We start from the raw sequence: 23,226 nt of genomic DNA on the forward strand, positions 1-23,226 counted from the left end.
TGGTTAACATGTTGATGCTAATGGTAAACATGTTGATGCTAATGGTAAACATGTTGATGCTAAAGGTAAACATGTTGATGCTGATGGTTAACATGTTGATGCTATTGGTTAACATGTTGATGCTAATGGTAAACATGTTGATGCTAATGGTAAACATGTTGATGCTAAAGGTAAACATGTTGATGCTATTGGTTAACATGTTGATGCTAATGGTAAACATGTTGATGCTAATGGTAAACATGTTGATGCTAAAGGTAAACATGTTGATGCTATTGGTTAACATGTTGATGCTAATGGTAAACATGTTGATGCTAATGGTAAACATGTTGATGCTAAAGGTAAACATGTTGATGCTAATGGTTAACATGTTGATGCTAATGGTTAACATGTTGATGCTAATGGTAAACATGTTGATGCTAATGGTAAACATGTTGATGCTAATGGTAAACATGTTGATGCTAAAGGTAAACATGTTGATGCTAATGGTAAACATATTGATGCTAATGGTAAAGATGTTGATGCTAATGGTAAACATGTTGATGCTAATGGTTAACATGTTGATGCTAATGGTAAACATGTTGATGCTAATGGTAAAGATGTTGATGCTAAGGGTAAACATGTTGATGCTAAAGGTAAACATGTTGATGCTAATGGTAAAGATGTTGATGCTAAGGGTAAACATGTTGATGCTAATGGTAACATGTCGATGCTAAAGGTAAACATGTTGATGCTAATGGTAAACGTGTTGATGCTAATGGTAAACATGTTTATGCTAAGGGTAAGCATGTTGATGCTAATGGTAACATGTTGATGCTAATGGTAACATGTTGATGCTAATGGTAACATGTTGATGCTAATGGTAACATGTTGATGCTAATGGTAAACATGTTGATGCTAAGGGTAAACATGTTGATGCTAATGGTAAACATGTTGATGCTAATGGTAAACATGTTGATGCTAATGGTTAACATGTTGATGCTAATGGTAAACATGTTGATGATAATGGTTAACATGTTGATGCTAATGGTAAACATGTTAATGCTAATGGTAAACATGTTGATGCTAATGGTTAACATGTTGATGCTAATGGTAAACATGTTGATGCTGATGGTAAACATGTTGATGCTAATGGTTAACATGTTGATGCTGATGGTAAACATGTTGATGCTAATGGTAAACATGTTGATGCTGATGGTAAACATGTTGATGCTAATGGTTAACATGTTGATGCTATTGGTTAACATGTTGATGCTAATGGTAAACATGTTGATGCTAATGGTAAACATGTTGATGCTAATGGTTAACATGGTGATGCTAATGGTTAACATGTTGATGCTGATGGTAAACATGTTGATGCTAATGGTAAACATGTTGATGCTGATGGTAAACATGTTGATGCTAATGGTTAACATGTTGATGCTATTGGTTAACATGTTGATGCTAATGGTAAACATGTTGATGCTAATGGTAAACATGTTGATGCTAAAGGTAAACATGTTGATGCTGATGGTTAACATGTTGATGCTATTGGTCAACATGTTGATGCTAATGGTAAACATGTTGATGCTAATGGTAAACATGTTGATGCTAAAGGTAAACATGTTGATGCTATTGGTTAACATGTTGATGCTAATGGTAAACATGTTGATGCTAATGGTAAACATGTTGATGCTAAAGGTAAACATGTTGATGCTATTGGTTAACATATTGATGCTAATGGTAAAGATGTTGATGCTAATGGTAAACATGTTGATGCTAATGGTTAACATGTTGATGCTAATGGTAAACATGTTGATGCTAATGGTAAAGATGTTGATGCTAAGGGTAAACATGTTGATGCTAAAGGTAAACATGTTGATGCTAATGGTAAAGATGTTGATGCTAAGGGTAAACATGTTGATGCTAATGGTAACATGTCGATGCTAAAGGTAAACATGTTGATGCTAATGGTAAACGTGTTGATGCTAATGGTAAACGTGTTTATGCTAAGGGTAAGCATGTTGATGCTAATGGTAACATGTTGATGCTAATGGTAACATGTTGATGCTAATGGTAACATGTTGATGCTAATGGTAACATGTTGATGCTAATGGTAAACATGTTGATGCTAAGGGTAAACATGTTGATGCTAATGGTAAACATGTTGATGCTAATGGTAAACATGTTGATGCTAATGGTTAACATGTTGATGCTAATGGTAAACATGTTGATGATAATGGTTAACATGTTGATGCTAATGGTAAACATGTTAATGCTAATGGTAAACATGTTGATGCTAATGGTTAACATGTTGATGCTAATGGTAAACATGTTGATGCTGATGGTAAACATGTTGATGCTAATGGTTAACATGTTGATGCTGATGGTAAACATGTTGATGCTAATGGTAAACATGTTGATGCTGATGGTAAACATGTTGATGCTAATGGTTAACATGTTGATGCTATTGGTTAACATGTTGATGCTAATGGTAAACATGTTGATGCTAATGGTAAACATGTTGATGCTAAAGGTAAACATGTTGATGCTAATGGTAAACATGTTGATGCTAAGGGTAAACATGTTGATGCTAATGGTAAAAATGTTGATGCTAATGGTAAACATGTTGATGCTAATGGTTAACATGTTGATGCTAATGGTAAACATGTTGATGCTAATGGTAAAGATGTTGATGCTAAGGGTAAACATGTTGATGCTAAAGGTAAACATGTTGATGCTAATGGTAAAGATGTTGATGCTAAGGGTAAACATGTTGATGCTAAAGGTAAAGATGTTGATGCTAATGGTAACATGTCGATGCTAAAGGTAAACATGTTGATGCTAATGGTAAACGTGTTGATGCTAATGGTAAACAGGTTTATGCTAAGGTTAAGCATGTTGATGCTAATGGTAACATGTTGATGCTAATGGTAACATGTTGATGCTAATGGTAAACATGTTGATGCTAAGGGTAAACATGTTGATGCTAAAGGTAAACATGTTGATGCTAAAGGTAAACATGTTGACGCTAAGGGTAAACATGTTGATGCTAATGGTAAACATGTTGATGCTAATGGTAAACATGTTGATGCTAATGGTTAACATGGTGATGCTAATGGTTAACATGTTGATGCTGATGGTAAACATGTTGATGCTAATGGTAAACATGTTGATGCTGATGGTAAACATGTTGATGCTAATGGTTAACATGTTGATGCTATTGGTTAACATGTTGATGCTAATGGTAAACATGTTGATGCTAATGGTAAACATGTTGATGCTAAAGGTAAACATGTTGATGCTGATGGTTAACATGTTGATGCTATTGGTTAACATGTTGATGCTAATGGTAAACATGTTGATGCTAATGGTAAACATGTTGATGCTAAAGGTAAACATGTTGATGCTATTGGTTAACATGTTGATGCTAATGGTAAACATGTTGATGCTAATGGTAAACATGTTGATGCTAAAGGTAAACATGTTGATGCTATTGGTTAACATGTTGATGCTAATGGTAAACATGTTGATGCTAATGGTAAACATGTTGATGCTAAAGGTAAACATGTTGATGCTAATGGTTAACATGTTGATGCTAATGGTTAACATGTTGATGCTAATGGTAAACATGTTGATGCTAATGGTAAACATGTTGATGCTAATGGTAAACATGTTGATGCTAAAGGTAAACATGTTGATGCTAATGGTAAACATATTGATGCTTATGGTTAACGTGTTGATGCTAATGGTTAACATGTTGATGCTAATGGTAAACATGTTGATGCTAATGGTAAACATGTTGATGCTAAAGGTAAACATGTTGATGCTACTGGTAAACATGTTGATGCTAATGGTAAACATGTTGATGCTAAAGGTAAACATGTTGATGCTAATGGTAAAGATGTTGATGCTAATGGTAAGCATGTTGATGCTAATGGTAACATGTTGATGCTAATGGTAACATGTTGATGCTAATGGTAACATGTTGATGCTAATGGTAACATGTTGATGCTAATGGTAAACATGTTGATGCTAAGGGTAAACATGTTGATGCTAATGGTAAACATGTTGATGCTAATGGTAAACATGTTGATGCTAATGGTTAACATGTTGATGATAATGGTTAACATGTTGATGCTAATGGTAAACATGTTAATGCTAATGGTAAACATGTTGATGCTAATGGTAAACATGTTGATGCTAATGGTAAACATGTTGATGATAATGGTTAACATGTTGATGCTAATGGTAAACATGTTAATGCTAATGGTAAACATGTTGATGCTAATGGTTAACATGTTGATGCTAATGGTAAACATGTTGATGCTGATGGTAAACATGTTGATGCTAATGGTTAACATGTTGATGCTGATGGTAAACATGTTGATGCTAATGGTAAACATGTTGATGCTGATGGTAAACATGTTGATGCTAATGGTTAACATGTTGATGCTATTGGTTAACATGTTGATGCTAATGGTAAACATGTTGATGCTAATGGTAAACATGTTGATGCTAAAGGTAAACATGTTGATGCTAATGGTAAACATGTTGATGCTAAGGGTAAACATGTTGATGCTAATGGTAAAAATGTTGATGCTAATGGTAAACATGTTGATGCTAATGGTTAACATGTTGATGCTAATGGTAAACATGTTGATGCTAATGGTAAAGATGTTGATGCTAAGGGTAAACATGTTGATGCTAAAGGTAAACATGTTGATGCTAATGGTAAAGATGTTGATGCTAAGGGTAAACATGTTGATGCTAAAGGTAAAGATGTTGATGCTAATGGTAACATGTCGATGCTAAAGGTAAACATGTTGATGCTAATGGTAAACGTGTTGATGCTAATGGTAAACAGGTTTATGCTAAGGTTAAGCATGTTGATGCTAATGGTAACATGTTGATGCTAATGGTAACATGTTGATGCTAATGGTAAACATGTTGATGCTAAGGGTAAACATGTTGATGCTAAAGGTAAACATGTTGATGCTAAAGGTAAACATGTTGACGCTAAGGGTAAACATGTTGATGCTAATGGTAAACATGTTGATGCTAATGGTAAACATGTTGATGCTAATGGTTAACATGGTGATGCTAATGGTTAACATGTTGATGCTGATGGTAAACATGTTGATGCTAATGGTAAACATGTTGATGCTGATGGTAAACATGTTGATGCTAATGGTTAACATGTTGATGCTATTGGTTAACATGTTGATGCTAATGGTAAACATGTTGATGCTAATGGTAAACATGTTGATGCTAAAGGTAAACATGTTGATGCTGATGGTTAACATGTTGATGCTATTGGTTAACATGTTGATGCTAATGGTAAACATGTTGATGCTAATGGTAAACATGTTGATGCTAAAGGTAAACATGTTGATGCTATTGGTTAACATGTTGATGCTAATGGTAAACATGTTGATGCTAATGGTAAACATGTTGATGCTAAAGGTAAACATGTTGATGCTATTGGTTAACATGTTGATGCTAATGGTAAACATGTTGATGCTAATGGTAAACATGTTGATGCTAAAGGTAAACATGTTGATGCTAATGGTTAACATGTTGATGCTAATGGTTAACATGTTGATGCTAATGGTAAACATGTTGATGCTAATGGTAAACATGTTGATGCTAATGGTAAACATGTTGATGCTAAAGGTAAACATGTTGATGCTAATGGTAAACATATTGATGCTTATGGTTAACGTGTTGATGCTAATGGTTAACATGTTGATGCTAATGGTAAACATGTTGATGCTAATGGTAAACATGTTGATGCTAAAGGTAAACATGTTGATGCTACTGGTAAACATGTTGATGCTAATGGTAAACATGTTGATGCTAAAGGTAAACATGTTGATGCTAATGGTAAAGATGTTGATGCTAATGGTAAACATGTTGATGCTAATGGTTAACATGTTGATGTTAATGGTAAACATGTTGATGCTAATGGTAAACATGTTGATGCTAATGGTAAACATGTTGATGCTAATGGTAAACATGTTGATGCTGATGGTAAAGATGTTGATGCTAATGGTAAACATGTTGATGCTAATGGTTAACATGTTGATGCTAATGGTAAAGATGTTGATGCTAATGGTAAACATGTTGATGCTAATGGTAAACATGTTGATGCTAATGGTAAAAATGTTGATGCTAATGGTTAACATGTTGATGCTAATGGTAAACATGTTGATGCTAATGGTAAACATGTTGATGCTAATGGTAAAGATGTTGATGCTAATGGTAAACATGTTGATGCTAATGGTTAACATGTTGATGCTAATGGTTAACATGTTGATGCTAATGGTAAACATGTTGATGCTAATGGTAAAGATGTTGATGCTATTGGTAAACATGTTGATGCTAATGGTTAACATGTTGATGCTAATGGTAAACATGTTGATGCTAATGGTAAACATGTTGATGCTAATGGTAAACATGTTGATGCTAATGGTAAAGATGTTGATGCTAATGGTAAACATGTTGATGCTAATGGTTAACATGTTGATGCTAATGGTAAACATGTTGATGCTAATTGTAAACATGTTGATGCTAATGGTAAACATGTTTATGCTAATGGTTAACATGTTGATGCTGATGGTAAAGATGTTGATGCTAATGGTAAACATGTTGATGCTAATGGTTAACATGTTGATGCTAATGGTAAAGATGTTGATGCTAATAAACATGTTGATGCTAATGGTAAACATGTTGATGCTAATGGTAAAGATGTTGATGCTAATGGTAAAGATGTTGATGCTAATGGTAAACATGTTGATGCTAATGGTTAACATGTTGATGCTGATGGTAAAGATGGTGATGCTAATGGTAAACATGTTGATGCTAATGGTAAACATGTTGATGCTAATGGTAAAAATGTTGATGCTAATGGTTAACATGTTGATGCTGATGGTAAAGATGTTGATGCTAATGGTAAACATGTTGATGCTAATGGTTAACATGTTGATGCTAATGGTAAATATGTTGATGCTAATGGTAAACATGTTGATGCTAATGGTAAATATGTTGATGCTAATGGTAAACATGTTGATGCTAATGGTAAAGATGTTGATGCTAATGGTAAACATGTTGATGCTAATGGTAAACATGTTGATGCTAATGGTAAAGATGTTGATGCTAATGGTAAACATGTTGATGCTAATGGTAAACATGTTGATGCTAATGGTAAAGATGTTGATGCTAATGGTAAACATGTTGATGCTAATGGTTAACATGTTGATGCTAATGGTAAACATGTTGATGCTAATGGTAAAGATGTTGATGCTAATGGTAAACATGTTGATGCTAATGGTAAACATGTTGATGCTAATGGTTAACATGTTGATGCTAATGGTAAACATGTTGATGCTAATGGTAAACATGTTGATGCTAAAGGTAAACATGTTGATGCTAATGGTTAACATGTTGATGCTAATGGTAAACATGTTGATGCTAATGGTTAACATGTTGATGCTAATGGTTAACATGTTGATGCTAATGGTTAACATGTTGATGCTAAAGGTAAACATGTTGCACATTGTTCTTGTTTTCTTCGAGAAACCTCTTCGCTGAAGCTTCTCTATGTGTGAACTTTTGTAAGATTGTGTTTAAACATCTTTATTTCCGACTCGTCTGTTAGGTTATGATCAGCTGTTAGCTGGGTTAGCTGTAGGCTCTTGCGCTAATGCTATCGTAGCATCAGATCAAACATGACAAACACATAAATGAGAATAAAAGAAAGACGTTGTTTAGCTCGATGCTAATGTTTGAACGTCTAAGATGAAAAATCTACTTTCCTCTGATTTGATAAGAAAACTTGTTTTTCCTTCACTTTATTGTCCAGAGCAGTTGTTGTTGTTGTTGTCGTGCTCTGGCGCAGGACTGATGATGTCTCGGGGGTCCTCGGGTCCTGCAGCCCCGCACGAGGATGTCATGTCGCACGAACTCTTAATCAGGTCCTTCCAGGGACGACTTCCTGCCGCAGGACGAGCTTTAATGGAGCCTCAGTTTAATGATCAGAGCTTGAATCCTGGATGAACGACTCCATGAATCAATGAGTCGCTGCCTTGGTCACTGCTCTGGGATTATGGGATGGCAGAAGTTCCACATGTCTATAGCGACTACAATAATCACAAAAACAACATTGAAACAACAACATTAAGAGCAGCGACGTGAGCTTCTTGACTCTAAACGTTTAAAGAGCATTAGAAGATGCAACTGTTCAAGCTCTTAATTTGAAACATACAGGAAGTTACCGTAAGCATTATTTTGACGACGTTCAGAGATAACGACTCACGTCGTGAAGCATCTTTTTAATGAACTGCACATTGTCCGTTTAAATAAAGTGAACATGTATCAAAGCAGTGTGAGAGGCACTGCCTCACCTGCCTCACCTGCCTCACCTGCCTCACCTGCCTCACCTGCCTCACCTGCCTCACCTGCCTCACCTGCCTCACCTGACCGTCAGAGACATAAAAACAAAAGTATCATTCAAATGTTTCACAAGTTTACTCACAAAAGCACAAAATGTTTTCAGAGTTTTTATTCAATAGTAACTTTTCTCGATCAAGTCATAGTTTTCTGAAGAAAAGCTACAAACATGGTTCAGGTGTTGGACCTGCTCTGACCCTCAAAAGGTACAAAAGGTTGTCGGTCCAAAAACGTGACATCAGAAAGTTGCCCTCGTGTCATGTGACGCATCGAGACATGATTGGTTGATGACGTGTTGATGGACACGCGTGACGAGGATGGTCATGAGATCAAGAACATCTGGAGTGTGTGTGAGTGTGTGTATGGGTGTGTGGTGTGAGTGTGTGTGTGTGTGTGTGTGTGTGTGTGTGTGTGTGTGAGTGTGTGTGTGTGTGTGTGTGTGAGTGTGTGTGTGTGTGTGTGTGTGTGGTGTGTGTGTGTGTGTGTGTGAGTGTGTGAGTGTGTGTGTGTGTGTGTGTGTGTGCGTGTGTGAGTGTGTGGTGTGTGTGGTGTGTGTGTGTGAGTGTGTGTGTGTGTGTGTGTGTGTGAGTGTGTGTGTGTGTGTGGTGTGAGTGTGTGTGTGTGTGTGTGTGTGTGTGTGTGTGTGTGGGGGGGGTGTGTTTGTGTGTGTGTGTGTGTGTGTGTGTGTGTGTGTGAGTGTGTGTGTGTGTGTGTGTGTGTGTGTGAGTGTGTGTGTGTGTGTTGTGCCTAAAGAACAACTCAGATGTTGTTCTTGACACTTGAACTCACTGCAGATATTCTTGAACATGAGATAAACAACAACAAAGACACACCTCAGCTAAGGTGTGCGTCCACTTGTGAGTCTGCGCATGATTAAAATAAGAAGGTTTGTCTATATTTGAGCATCTGGTTCGACTGTTCAATGACTTTTGTCATAATGACGACAAACAACATGACAATGAAATCACTCGACCAATCAGAGTCTGAGTCTGGATCACATGCCAGTGGAGGACAAACCCAGTCCGGAGACTTTGCTCATGCAGGGAAGACCTTGAGCTCCGGACTTGGGAAAGTCGTGAGCCACCACTCGTCCATTCTCTCCTCCCAGACCTAGACCTCCGGCTGCTGCTGCACCTCCTGCGACCGCCATCCCGCCAAGACTCGTGCTCATCATGGCGGCATCGATGAGCTCCTGAGAGAAGAAGAACGTTTTTGAGGTCCCTATGAACTCGACACCTACTACACAACAACACCTACTACACAACAACACCTACTGCACAACAACACCTACTGCACAACAACAACAACACCTACTGCACAACAACAACAACACCTACTGCACAACAACAACAACTTCTACACAACACAACACCTACTGCACAACAACAACACCTACTGCACAACAACAACACCTACTGCACAACATCACCTACTGCACAACAGCAACACCTACTGCACAACAACACCTACTGCTCTACAACAACACCTACTGCACAACAACAACACCTACTGCACAACAACAACACCTACTGCACAACAACACCTACTGCATAACAACAACACCTACTGCACAACAGCAACACCTACTGCACAACAGCAACACCTACTGCACAACAGCAACACCTACTGCACAACAACAACACCTACTACACAACAACAACACCTACTGCATAACAACAACACCTACTGCTCTACAACAACACCTACTGCACAACATCACCTACTGCACAACAGCAACACCTACTGCACAACAACATCTACTGCACAACAACACCTACTGCTCAACAACAACACCTACTGCACAACAACAACACATACTGCACAACAACAACAACACCTACTGCACAACAACAACACCTACTGCACAACAACAACAACACCTACTGCACAACAACAACACATACTGCACAACAACAACAACACCTACTGCACAACAACAACAACAACACCTACTGCACAACAACAACAACACCTACTGCACAACAACAACACCTACTGCACAACAACAACAACTTCTACACAACAACAACACCTACTGCAAAACAACAACACCTACTGCACAACAGCAACACCTACTGCACAACAGCAACACCTACTGCACAACAACAACACCTACTACACAACAACAACACCTACTGCATAACAACAACACCTACTGCACAACATCACCTACTGCACAACAACAACACCTACTGCACAACAACAACACCTACTGCACAACAACAACACCTACTGCACAACAGCAACACCTACTGCACAACAACACCTACTGCACAACAACAACACATACTGCACAACAACAACTTCTACACAACAACACCTACTGCACAACAACAACACCTACTGCGCAACAACAACACCTACTGCACAACAACAACACCTACTGCACAACAACAACACCTACTGCACAACAACAACACCTACTGCACAACAACAACACCTACTGCACAACAGCAACACCTACTGCACAACAACACCTACTGCACAACAACAACACCTACTGCACAACAACAACACCTACTGCACAACAGCAACACCTACTGCACAACAGCAACACCTACTGCACAACAACAACACCTACTACACAACAACAACACCTACTGCATAACAACAACACCTACTGCACAACATCACCTACTGCACAACAACAACACCTACTGCACAACAACAACACCTACTGCACAACAACACCTACTGCACAACAGCAACACCTACTGCACAACAACACCTACTGCACAACAACAACACCTACTGCACAACAACAACTTCTACACAACAACACCTACTGCACAACAACAACACCTACTGCGCAACAACAACACCTACTGCACAACAACAACACCTACTGCACAACAACAACACCTACTGCACAACAACAACACCTACTGCACAACAACAACACCTACTGCACAACAGCAACACCTACTGCACAACAACACCTACTGCACAACAACAACACCTACTGCACAACAACAACTTCTACACAACAACACCTACTGCACAACAACAACACCTACTGCGCAACAACAACACCTACTGCACAACAACAACACCTACTGCACAACAACAACACCTACTGCACAACAACAACACCTACTGAACAACAACAACAACACCTACTGCACAACAACAACAACACCTACTGCACAACAACAACAACACCTACTGCACAACAACAACACCTACTGATCTACAACAACACCTACTGCACAACAACAACACCTACTGCACAACAACAACAACACCTACTGCACAACAACAACAACAACACCTACTGCACAACAACACCTACTGCACAACAACACCTACTGCACAACAACACCTACTGCACAACAACAACACCTACTGCACAACAACACCTACTGCACAACAACACCTACTGCACAACAACACCTACTGCACAACAACACCTACTGCACAACAACAACACCTACTGCACAACAACAACACCTACTGCACAACAACACCTACTGCACAACAACAACACCTACTGCACAACAACACCTACTGCACAACAACACCTACTGCACAACAACACCTACTGCACAACAACAACACCTACTGCACAACAACACCTACTGCACAACAACAACACCTACTGCACAACAACAACACCTACTGCACAACAACACCTACTGCACAACAACACCTACTGCACAACAACAACACCTACTGCACAACAACAACACCTACTGCATAACAACAACACCTACTGCTCAACAACACCTACTGCACAACAACACCTACTGCACAACAACACCTACTGCACAACAACAACTACTGCACAACAACAACAACTACTGCACAACAACAACACCTACTGCACAACAACAACACCTACTGCACAACAACACCTACTGCACAACAACAACACCTACTGCACAACAACACCTACTGCACAACAACAACAACTACTGCACAACAACAACACCTACTGCACAACAACAACACCTACTGCACAACAACAACACCTACTGCACAACAACACCTACTGCATAACAACAACACCTACTGCACAACAACAACACCTACTGCACAACAACAACACCTACTGCACAACAACAACACCTACTGCACAACAACAACACCTACTGCATAACAACAACACCTACTGCACAACAACAACACCTACTGCATAACAACAACACCTACTGCACAACAACAACACCTACTGCACAACAACAACACCTACTGCACAACAACAACACCTACTGCATAACAACAACACCTACTGCACAACAACAACACCTACTGCATAACAACAACACCTACTGCACAACAACAACACCTACTGCACAACAACAACACCTACTGCATAACAACAACACCTACTGCATAACAACAACACCTACTGCATAACAACAACACCTACTGCACAACAACAACACCTACTGCACAACAACACCTACTGCACAACAACAACACCTACTGCACAACAACAACACCTACTGCATAACAACAACACCTACTGCACAACAACAACACCTACTGCACAACAACATCACCTACTGCACAACAACAACACCTACTGCATAACAACAACACCTACTGCATAACAACAACACCTACTGCATAACAACAACACCTACTGCACAACAACACCTACTGCACAACAACAACACCTACTGCATAACAACATCACCTACTGCACAACAACAACACCTACTGCACAACAACAACACCTACTGCATAACAACATCACCTACTGCACAACAACAACACCTACTGCACAACAACAACACCTACTGCACAACAACTCTTATGTGACGCTTAAGTTTCAGGTTTGATTCTCTTGTTCCTCGTCTACAATTCGCTTCTACCTTCAGAACCTTCTCACATTAAGAACCTTCAGAACCTTCTCACATTAAGAACCTTCAGAACCTTCTCACAAACATAACCTTCAGAACCTTCACACATTAATAACCTTCAGAACCTTCACACATTAATAACCTTCAGAACCTTCATAACCTTCTCACATTCAGAACCTTCTCACGTGATACCCTTCAGAACCTTCTCACAAACAGAACCTTCAGAACCTTCACACATTAATATCCTTCAGAACCTTCACACATTAATAACCTTCAGAACCTTCATAACCTTCTCACATTCAGAACCTTCTCACGTGATACCCTTCAGAACCTTCTCACAAACAGAACCTTCAGAACCTTCTCACATTAAGTACCTTCAGAACCTCCTCACATTAAGAACCTTCAGAACCTTCTCACATACAGAACCTTCAGAACCTTCTCACATTCAGAACCTTCAGAACCTTCTCACATTCAGAACCTTCAGAACCTTCTCACATTAAGAGCCTTCAGAACCTTCTCACATTAAAGACCTTCAGAACCTTCTCACATTAAGGACCTTCAGAACCTTCTCACATTCAGAACCTTCTCACGTGATACCCTTCAGAACCTTCTCACATTAAGAACCTTCAGAACCTTCATAACCTTCTCACATTCATAACCTTCAGAACCTTCTCACATTAAGTACCTTCATAACCTTCTCACATTCAGAACCTTCAGAACCTTCTCACATTAAGTACCTTCAGAACCTCCTCACATTAAGAACCTTCAGAACCTTCTCACATACAGAACCTTCAGAACCTTCTCACATTCAGAACCTTCAGAACCTTCTCACATTCAGAACCTTCAGAACCTTCTCACATTAAGAGCCTTCAGAACCTTCTCACATTAAAGACCTTCAGAACCTTCTCACATTAAGGACCTTCAGAACCTTCTCACATTCAGAACCTTCTCACGTGATACCCTTCAGAACCTTCTCACATTAAGAACCTTCAGAACCTTCATAACCTTCTCACATTCATAACCTTCAGAACCTTCTCACATTAAGCACCTTCATAACCTTCTCACATTCAGAACCTTCAGAACCTTCTCACATTAAGTACCTTCAGAACCTCCTCACATTAAGAACCTTCAGAACCTTCTCACATACAGAACCTTCAGAACCTTCTCACATTCAGAACCTTCAGAACCTTCACACATTCAGAACCTTCAGAACCTTCTCAGATTAAGAGCCTTCAGAACCTTCTCACATTCAGAACCTTCAGAACCTTCTCACATTAAGTACCTTCAGAACCTTCTCACATTAAGTACCTTCAGAACCTTCTCACATTAAGAACCTTCAGAACCTTCTCACATACAGAACCTTCAGAACCTTCTCACATTAAGAACCTTCAGAACCTTCAGAACCTTCTCACCTTCATCCTTCTGGACTCGATGCGAGACTTGTAGCAGAACTCCACCAGAGCCACGAGCATGGCCAGACCCAGACCCCCGATCAGGATGTAGAAGACTCCGGCCACATTGCTCAGAGAGAGAGCGCTTGTTTTGTCCTGGCGGAGCAGACGGGTGGAGTTAGAGCGACGGGTCAGATCTTCTCAGAAGGTTAAACGATGACGTCGTCAAATTTAAAATCACAAATATTCTGAACAAAACCTCGAGAAGGTTTTAAAGAAATCATTTTAGTTCAGACATTAATGACACAAATATAAATGATCTTCTCTCGTATCTTTAATAATGAAAAAGAGATCAAAAGATTAAAGAATTGAAGCTTAAACACGAAAACATGCAGAGTCATGCACAGTCCTGAGTGACCTTTGACCTCCTGTCAACTTGTTGACCAGATTGATTAGTTTATTATATCGTTTATTGTGTGTGTGTTCATGTGTGTGTGTGTGTGTGTGTGTATGTGTGTGTTCATGTGTGTGTGTGTGTTCATGTCTGTGTGTGTGTGTGTGTGTGTGTTCATGTGTGTGTGTGTGTGTGTGTGTGTGTGTGAGTGTGTGTGTTCATGTGTGTGTGTGTGTGTGTGTGTGTGTGTGAGTGTGTGTGTGTTCATGTGTGTGTGTGTGTGTGTGTGTGTGTGTGTGTGTGTTCATGTGTGTGTGTGTGTGTGTGTGTGTGTGTGTTCATGTGTGTGTGTGTGTGTGTGTGTGTGAGTGTGTGTGTGTGTGTGTGTGTGTGTGTGTGTGAGTGTGTGTGTGTGTGTGTGAGTGTGTGTGTGTGTGTGTGTGAGTGTGTGTGTGTGTGTGTGTGTGTGTGTGTGAGTGTGTGTGTGTGTGTGTGTGTGTGTGTGTGTGTGTGTGTTCATGTGTGTTCATGTGTGTTCATGTGTGTGTGTGTGTGTGTGTGTGTGTGTGTGTGTGTGTGTGTGTGTGTGTGTGAGTGTGTCTGCAGCCACTAACAAACAAATCTGAAAATCTGACTTTTTACATCTTTTAAGCAGTTAATGGTTAAATAATCAATAAAGTCATTGGAAGTGAGTTTAATTCTTTTCTTTGATCAGTTTTTATGATCAAATGTTTGGATGATTTTGATGTTAAAACAAACCTTTGTTTCTGGTTAAATTGATGAGAATTTCATTTGTTCACGACTCTTGTCGTCGCCATGGAAACGTTTGGTAAAAAGTCACATTTGTCAGATTGTGCGTCGCTGACGATCAGTTGAAGAACGACACGAATGATTGACGTTCAACACTCGCGTCACACTCTGAAGACTGTGTGTGATTGTAACTTAAGTAACAGTTGTGTGTTGTGTGTGATTGTAACTTAAGTAACAGTTGTGTGTTGTGTGTGATTGTAACTTAAGTAACAGTTGTTTGTTGTGTGTCATTGTAACTTTAGTAACAGTTGTTTGTTGTGTGTGATTGTAACTTAAGTAACAGTTGTTTGTTGTGTGTGATGTAACTTTAGTAACAGTAGTTTGTTGTGTGTGATTGTAACTTAAGTAACAGTTGTTTGTTGTGTGTTATGTGTGATCGTAACTTAAGTAACAGTAGTTTGTTGTGTGTTGTGTGTGATTGTAACTTTAGTAACAGTAGTTTGTTGTGTGTGATTGTAACTTAAGTAACAGTTGTGTGTTGTGTGTGATTGTAACTTAAGTAACAGTTGTTTGTTGTGTGTCATTGTAACTTTAGTAACAGTAGTTTGTTGTGTGTGATTGTAACTTAAGTAACAGTTGTTTGTTGTGTGTGATGTAACTTTAGTAACAGTAGTTTGTTGTGTGTGATTGTAACTTAAGTAACAGTTGTTTGTTGTGTGTGATTGTAACTTAAGTAACAGTTGTTTGTTGTGTGTTATGTGTGATCGTAACTTAAGTAACAGTAGTTTGTTGTGTGTTGTGTGTGATTGTAACTTTAGTAACAGTAGTTTGTTGTGTGTGATTGTAACTTAAGTAACAGTTGTTTGTTGTGTGTGATTGTAACTTAAGTAACAGTTGTTTGTTGTGTGTTATGTGTGATCGTAACTTAAGTAACAGTAGTTTGTTGTGTGTTGTGTGTGATTGTAACTTTAGTAACAGTAGTTTGTTGTGTGTGATTGTAACTTAAGTAACAGTTGTTTGTTGTGTGTGATTGTAACTTAAGTAACAGTTGTTTGTTGTGTGTTATGTGTGATCGTAACTTAAGTAACAGTTGTTTGTTGTGTGTTATGTGTGATCGTAACTTAAGTAACAGTAGTTTGTTGTGTGTTGTGTGTGATTGTAACTTTAGTAACAGTAGTTTGTTGTGTGTGATTGTAACTTAAGTAACAGTTGTTTGTTGTGTGTGATTGTAACTTAAGTAACAGTTGTTTGTTGTGTGTTATGTGTGATCGTAACTTAAGTAACAGTAGTTTGTTGTGTGTTGTGTGTGATTGTAACTTTAGTAACAGTAGTGTGTTGTGTCTGATTGTAACTTTAGTAACAGTAGTGTGTTGTGTGTGATCGTAACTTAAGTAACAGTAGTTTGTTGTGTGTTGTGTGTGATTGTAACTTTAGTAACAGTAGTGTGTTGTGTCTGATTGTAACTTTAGTAACAGTAGTGTGTTGTGTGTGATTGTAACTTAAGTAACAGTTGTGTGTTGTGTGTGATTGTAACTTAAGTAACAGTTGTTTGTTGTGTGTCATTGTAACTTAAGTAACAGTTGTTTGTTGTGTGTTATGTGTGATCGTAACTTAAGTAACAGTAGTTTGTTGTGTGTTGTGTGTGATTGTAACTTTAGTAACAGTAGTTTGTTGTGTGTTGTGTGTGATTGATTGTAACTTTAGTAACAGTAGTTTGTTGTGTGTGATCGTAACTTCAGTAACAGTAGTGTGTTGTGTGTGATTGTAACTTAAGTAACAGTTGTGTGTTGTGTGTGATTGTAACTTAAGTAACAGTTGTTTGTTGTGTGTGATTGTAACTTAAGTAACAGTTGTTTGTTGTGTGTGATTGTAACTTAAGTAACAGTTGTTTGTTGTGTGTTATGTGTGATCGTAACTTAAGTAACAGTAGTTTGTTGTGTGTGATTGTAACTTAAGTAACAGTTGTTTGTTGTGTGTTATGTGTGATCGTAACTTAAGTAACAGTTGTTTGTTGTGTGTGATTGTAACTTAAGTAACAGTTGTTTGTTGTGTGTTATGTGTGATCGTAACTTAAGTAACAGTTGTTTGTTGTGTGTTGTGTGTGATCGTAACTTCAGTAACAGTAGTTTGTTGTGTGTTGTGTGTGATTGTATCTTCAGTAGCAGTAGTTTGTTGTGTGTTATGTGTGATCGTAACTTAAGTAACAGTAGTTTGTTGTGTGTTGTGTGTGATTGAAACTTCAGTAACAGTAGTGTGTTGTGTGTGATTGTAACTTAAGTAACAGTAGTGTGTTGTGTGTGATTGTAACTTTAGTAACAGTAGTGTGTTGTGTGTGATTGTAACTTAAGTAACGGTAGTGTGTTGTGTGTTGTGTGTGATTGTAACTTAAGTAACAGTAGTGTGTTGTGTGTGATTGTAACTTAAGTAACAGTAGTTTGTTGTGTGTTGTGTGTGATCGTAACTTCAGTAGCAGTAGTTTGTTGTGTGTTATGTGTGATCGTAACTTAAGTAACAGTAGTTTGTTGTGTGTTGTGTGTGATCGTAACTTCAGTAACAGTAGTGTGTTGTGTGTGATTGTAACTTTAGTAACAGTAGTGTGTTGTGTGTGATTGTAACTTCAGTAACAGTAGTGTGTTGTGTGTGATTGTAACTTTAGTAACAGTAGTTTGTTGTGTGTGATCGTAACTTCAGTAACAGTAGTGTGTTGTGTGTGATTGTAACTTTAGTAACAGTAGTGTGTTGTGTGTGATTGTAACTTTAGTAACAGTAGTGTTTTGTGTGTGATTGTAACTTTAGTAACAGTAGTGTGTTGTCTGTGATTGTAACTTTAGCAACAGTAGTGTGTTGTGTGTGATTGTAACTTTAGTAACAGTAGTGTGTTGTGTGTGATTGTAACTTTAGTAACAGTAGTGTGTTGTGTGTGATTGTAACTTTAGTAACAGTAGTGTGTTGTGTGTGATTGTAACTTTAGTAACAGTAGTGTGTTGTGTGTGATTGTAACTTTAGTAACAGTAGTGTGTTGTGTGTGATTGTAACTTTAGTAACAGTAGTGTTTTGTGTGTGATTGTAACTTTAGTAACAGTAGTGTGTTGTCTGTGATTGTAACTTTAGCAACAGTAGTGTGTTGTGTGTGATTGTAACTTTAGTAACAGTAGTGTGTTGTGTGTGATTGTAACTTTAGTAACAGTAGTGTGTTGTGTGTGATTGTAACTTTAGTAACAGTAGTGTGTTGTGTGTGATTGTAACTTTAGTAACAGTAGTGTGTTGTGTGTGATTGTAACTTTAGTAACAGTAGTGTGTTGTGTGTGATTGTAACTTTAGTAACAGTAGTGTGTTGTGTGTGATTGTAACTTTAGTAACAGTAGTGTGTTGTGTGTGATTGTAACTTTAGTAACAGTAGTGTGTTGTGTGTGATTGTAACTTAAGTAACGGTAGTGTGTTGTGTGTTGTGTGTGATTGTAACTTAAGTAACAGTAGTGTGTTGTGTGTGATTGTAACTTAAGTAACAGTAGTGTGTTGTGTGTTGTGTGTGATTGTAACTTAAGTAACAGTAGTGTGTTGTGTGTGATTGTAACTTAAGTAACAGTAGTTTGTTGTGTGTTATGTGTGATCGTAACTTAAGTAACAGTAGTTTGTTGTGTGTTGTGTGTGATTGTAACTTCAGTAACAGTAGTGTGTTGTGTGTGATTGTAACTTAAGTAACAGTAGTGTGTTGTGTGTGATTGTAACTTTAGTAACAGTAGTGTGTTGTGTGTGATTGTAACTTAAGTAACGGTAGTGTGTTGTGTGTTGTGTGTGATTGTAACTTAAGTAACAGTAGTGTGTTGTGTGTGATTGTAACTTAAGTAACAGTAGTTTGTTGTGTGTTGTGTGTGATCGTAACTTCAGTAGCAGTAGTTTGTTGTGTGTTATGTGTGATCGTAACTTAAGTAACAGTAGTTTGTTGTGTGTTGTGTGTGATCGTAACTTCAGTAACAGTAGTGTGTTGTGTGTGATTGTAACTTTAGTAACAGTAGTGTGTTGTGTGTGATTGTAACTTCAGTAACAGTAGTGTGTTGTGTGTGATTGTAACTTTAGTAACAGTAGTTTGTTGTGTGTGATCGTAACTTCAGTAACAGTAGTGTGTTGTGTGTGATTGTAACTTTAGTAACAGTAGTGTGTTGTGTGTGATTGTAACTTTAGTAACAGTAGTGTGTTGTGTGTGATTGTAACTTTAGTAACAGTAGTGTGTTGTGTGTGATTGTAACTTTAGTAACAGTAGTGTTTTGTGTGTGATTGTAACTTTAGTAACAGTAGTGTGTTGTGTGTGATTGTAACTTTAGTAACAGTAGTGTGTTGTGTGTGATTGTAACTTTAGTAACAGTAGTGTGTTGTGTGTGATTGTAACTTTAGTAACAGTAGTGTGTTGTGTGTGATTGTAACTTTAGTAACAGTAGTGTGTTGTGTGTGATTGTAACTTTAGTAACAGTAGTGTGTTGTGTGTGATTGTAACTTTAGTAACAGTAGTGTTTTGTGTGTGATTGTAACTTTAGTAACAGTAGTGTGTTGTGTGTGATTGTAACTTTAGTAACAGTAGTGTGTTGTGTGTGATTGTAACTTTAGTAACAGTAGTGTGTTGTGTGTGATTGTAACTTTAGTAACAGTAGTGTGTTGTGTGTGATTGTAACTTTAGTAACAGTAGTGTGTTGTGTGTGATTGTAACTTTAGTAACAGTAGTGTGTTGTGTGTGATTGTAACTTTAGTAACAGTAGTGTGTTGTGTGTGATTGTAACTTTAGTAACAGTAGTGTGTTGTGTGTGATTGTAACTTTAGTAACAGTAGTGTGTTGTGTGTGATTGTAACTTTAGTAACAGTAGTGTGTTGTGTGTGATTGTAACTTTAGTAACAGTAGTGTGTTGTGTGTGATTGTAACTTTAGTAACAGTAGTGTGTTGTGTGTGATTGTAACTTTAGTAACAGTAGTGTGTTGTGTGTGATTGTAACTTTAGTAACAGTATTGTGTTGTGTCTGATTGTAACTTTAGTAACAGTAGTGTGTTGTGTGTGATTGTAACTTTAGTAACAGTAGTGTTTTGTGTGTGATTGTAACTTTAGTAACAGTAGTGTGTTGTGTGTGATTGTAACTTTAGTAACAGTAGTGTGTTGTGTGTGATTGTAACTTTAGTAACAGTAGTGTGTTGTGTGTGATTGTAACTTTAGTAACTGTAGTGTGTTGTGTGTGATTGTAACTTTAGTAACAGTAGTGTGTTGTGTGTGATTGTAACTTCAGTAACAGTAGTGTGTTGTGTGTGATTGTAACTTTAGTAACAGTAGTGTGTTGTGTGTGATTGTAACTTTAGTAACAGTAGTGTGTTGTGTGTGATTGTAACTTTAGTAACAGTAGTGTGTTGTGTGTGATTGTAACTTTAGTAACAGTAGTGTGTTGTGTGTTTACTCTGCTCTCGACACGTTCAGTTCCTTCGACAACATTTCTTTTGTCACAAATCATCACGTGTTTGATTGATTTGTGACACAAATGTTCAACACCTGAGATGTTGTGGGTCTTCAGAGTGCGTCGCCGTGTGTGTGTGTGTGTGTGAGACTTACAAGGGTGTCGGGGAACACACTGATCACATGACCTCGTCCTCAGGTGGACTGACCTTTCTGTTGGCGTCCTTGTGTCCGCACTCGCCCTTGTCATACCACCACTTGTTTTTCAACTTGTCTAAGACGGCCTGTTCATTGAGCTTCAGAACGGCTAGATTTACTGGGATTCTAGAATAACATAAATAACATCACGACTCATGTTATCTTATGTTATTTTCTCGACACACAGAGAAAAGCAGCAGAAACAGCAGATCAAAGTGATTTGTGTTAATACTCCATCTTGACCTCCTGACCTGCGAGATGTGTATTATTCTATCACTTCGGGTAACCGGCACGATACCACTGGTCTGAAGGATACTATCAAGTTCTGATGATTCATGAGCAGCGTGTTGAATCAACAGTCGTCTGTTGTTCATGACTCTGTGTGACAAACCTTGTGTGAATATGTACGAAACTGTTGATCATTTGATACAAATATAAACGTAAGGTTTTGGAAACGTTTAGGTTTCAAATACATGAAATATTACATCAAAATATATTTGTGTTTTACACTCGTTTACTCATGTTTACCATTGTTAGCTAGCATGACTTGAGAAGGTTACATGACTCGCTTGACCTTCAACAAGGTCACGTGGCTCCCTTGACCTTCAACGAGGTCACGTGACTTGCTTGACCTTCAACAAGGTCACGTGACTTGCTTGACCTTCAACAAGGTCACGTGAGTCACTTGACCTTCAACAAGGTCACGTGAGTCACTTGACCTTCAACAAGGTCCCGTGAGTCACTTGACTTTCAACAAGGTCACGTGACTCGCTTGACCTTCGACAAGGTCACGTGACTCAATTGGCCTTCGACAAGGTCACGTGACTCGCTTTGCCTTCGACAAGGTCACATGACTCGCTTGACCTTCGATAAGGTCACGTGACTCGCTTGACCTTCAACAAGGTCACAGTTTCTTCTAAAATATCCCTCAGACCAGCAGGTTCTTGATCTTCTCTCCCTCATGAAAAGGGGTCATTTTGGTGGTACTTCAACAAAGGTCGTGGTGCCGGTTACCCCTCTGAGCCAAAGCCTTCCGTTACCCGTCGAGGGGTCACGTTGATCTGACCTTGGAGTCCCCTCCCCCGATGCCGCACTCGCCCTTGTCATACCACCATCTGTTTTTCAATTTGTCCAACAGGCCCTGCTCGTTCAGTTTTAACACTGCCAAGTTTACTGGGTTTCTACGGACGATAGAGTGAGAGGAACATCACAGCATCTTTGACAGGCAGCTGTCACTCAAGCATGACCAGATGATCACATGTGTTGTTTGCCTTCATGAGAGTCGGCCATCAAATCATTTCAGTGTGTTTATTACTTTTAGTGTTTAAACCTGGTGATCGTACGAGGAACACAACAGAAGAAGAGACAACAGATGGACAGAAGGACGGATGGATAGATGGACAGAAGGACAGATGGACAGATGGACAGAAGGACAGATGGAGAGATGGACAGAAGGACAGAAGGAGAGATGGACAGATGGACAGAAGGACAGATGGACAGATGGACAGATGGATAGATGGACAGATGGACAGATGGACAGAAGGACAGAAGGAGAGATGGACAGATGGACAGATGGATAGATGGACAGATGGACAGAAGGACAGATGGACAGATGGACAGATGGATAGATGGACATAAGGAGAGATGGACAGATGGACAGATGGACAGAAGGAGAGATGGACAGATGGACAGATGGACAGAAGGACAGATGGACAGATGGACAGATGGATAGATGGACAGAAGGAGAGATGGACAGATGGAGAGATGGAGAGATGGACAGATGGACAGAAGGACAGATGGGCAGAAGGACAGAAGGACAGATGGACAGAT

General features: G+C 38.7%; 1 protein-coding gene across 3 annotated transcripts in view; it reads right to left on the reverse strand.

Moving 5' to 3' along the window:
* Window positions 1-8,526: 8,526 nt before the first annotated feature.
* The window catches only part of LOC148065618 (glutamate receptor 1-like), an 81,263-nt gene continuing 66,563 nt past the window's right edge, over window positions 8,527-23,226 (reverse strand). The window contains exons 16-18 of one of the 3 annotated variants that reach the window (XM_087807924.1): window positions 21,408-21,522; window positions 14,648-14,782; window positions 8,527-9,619 (exon numbers count right to left, since the gene is read on the reverse strand). In XM_087807924.1, the coding sequence (XP_087664050.1) occupies window positions 9,422-9,619; window positions 14,648-14,782; window positions 21,408-21,522 (448 nt within the window). In that variant the 3' untranslated portion in view covers window positions 8,527-9,421. Of the gene's footprint in view, window positions 9,620-14,647; window positions 14,783-21,407; window positions 21,523-22,462; window positions 22,578-23,226 lie in introns of those variants that run through there. The other 2 variants (XM_087807923.1, XR_015713334.1) reach the window with 2 other exon arrangements.

The sequence above is a fragment of the Callionymus lyra genome, chromosome 14 (genome assembly GCF_982586985.1).
Source record: "Callionymus lyra chromosome 14, fCalLyr1.hap1.1, whole genome shotgun sequence".
Lineage (NCBI taxonomy): Eukaryota > Metazoa > Chordata > Actinopteri > Syngnathiformes > Callionymidae > Callionymus > Callionymus lyra.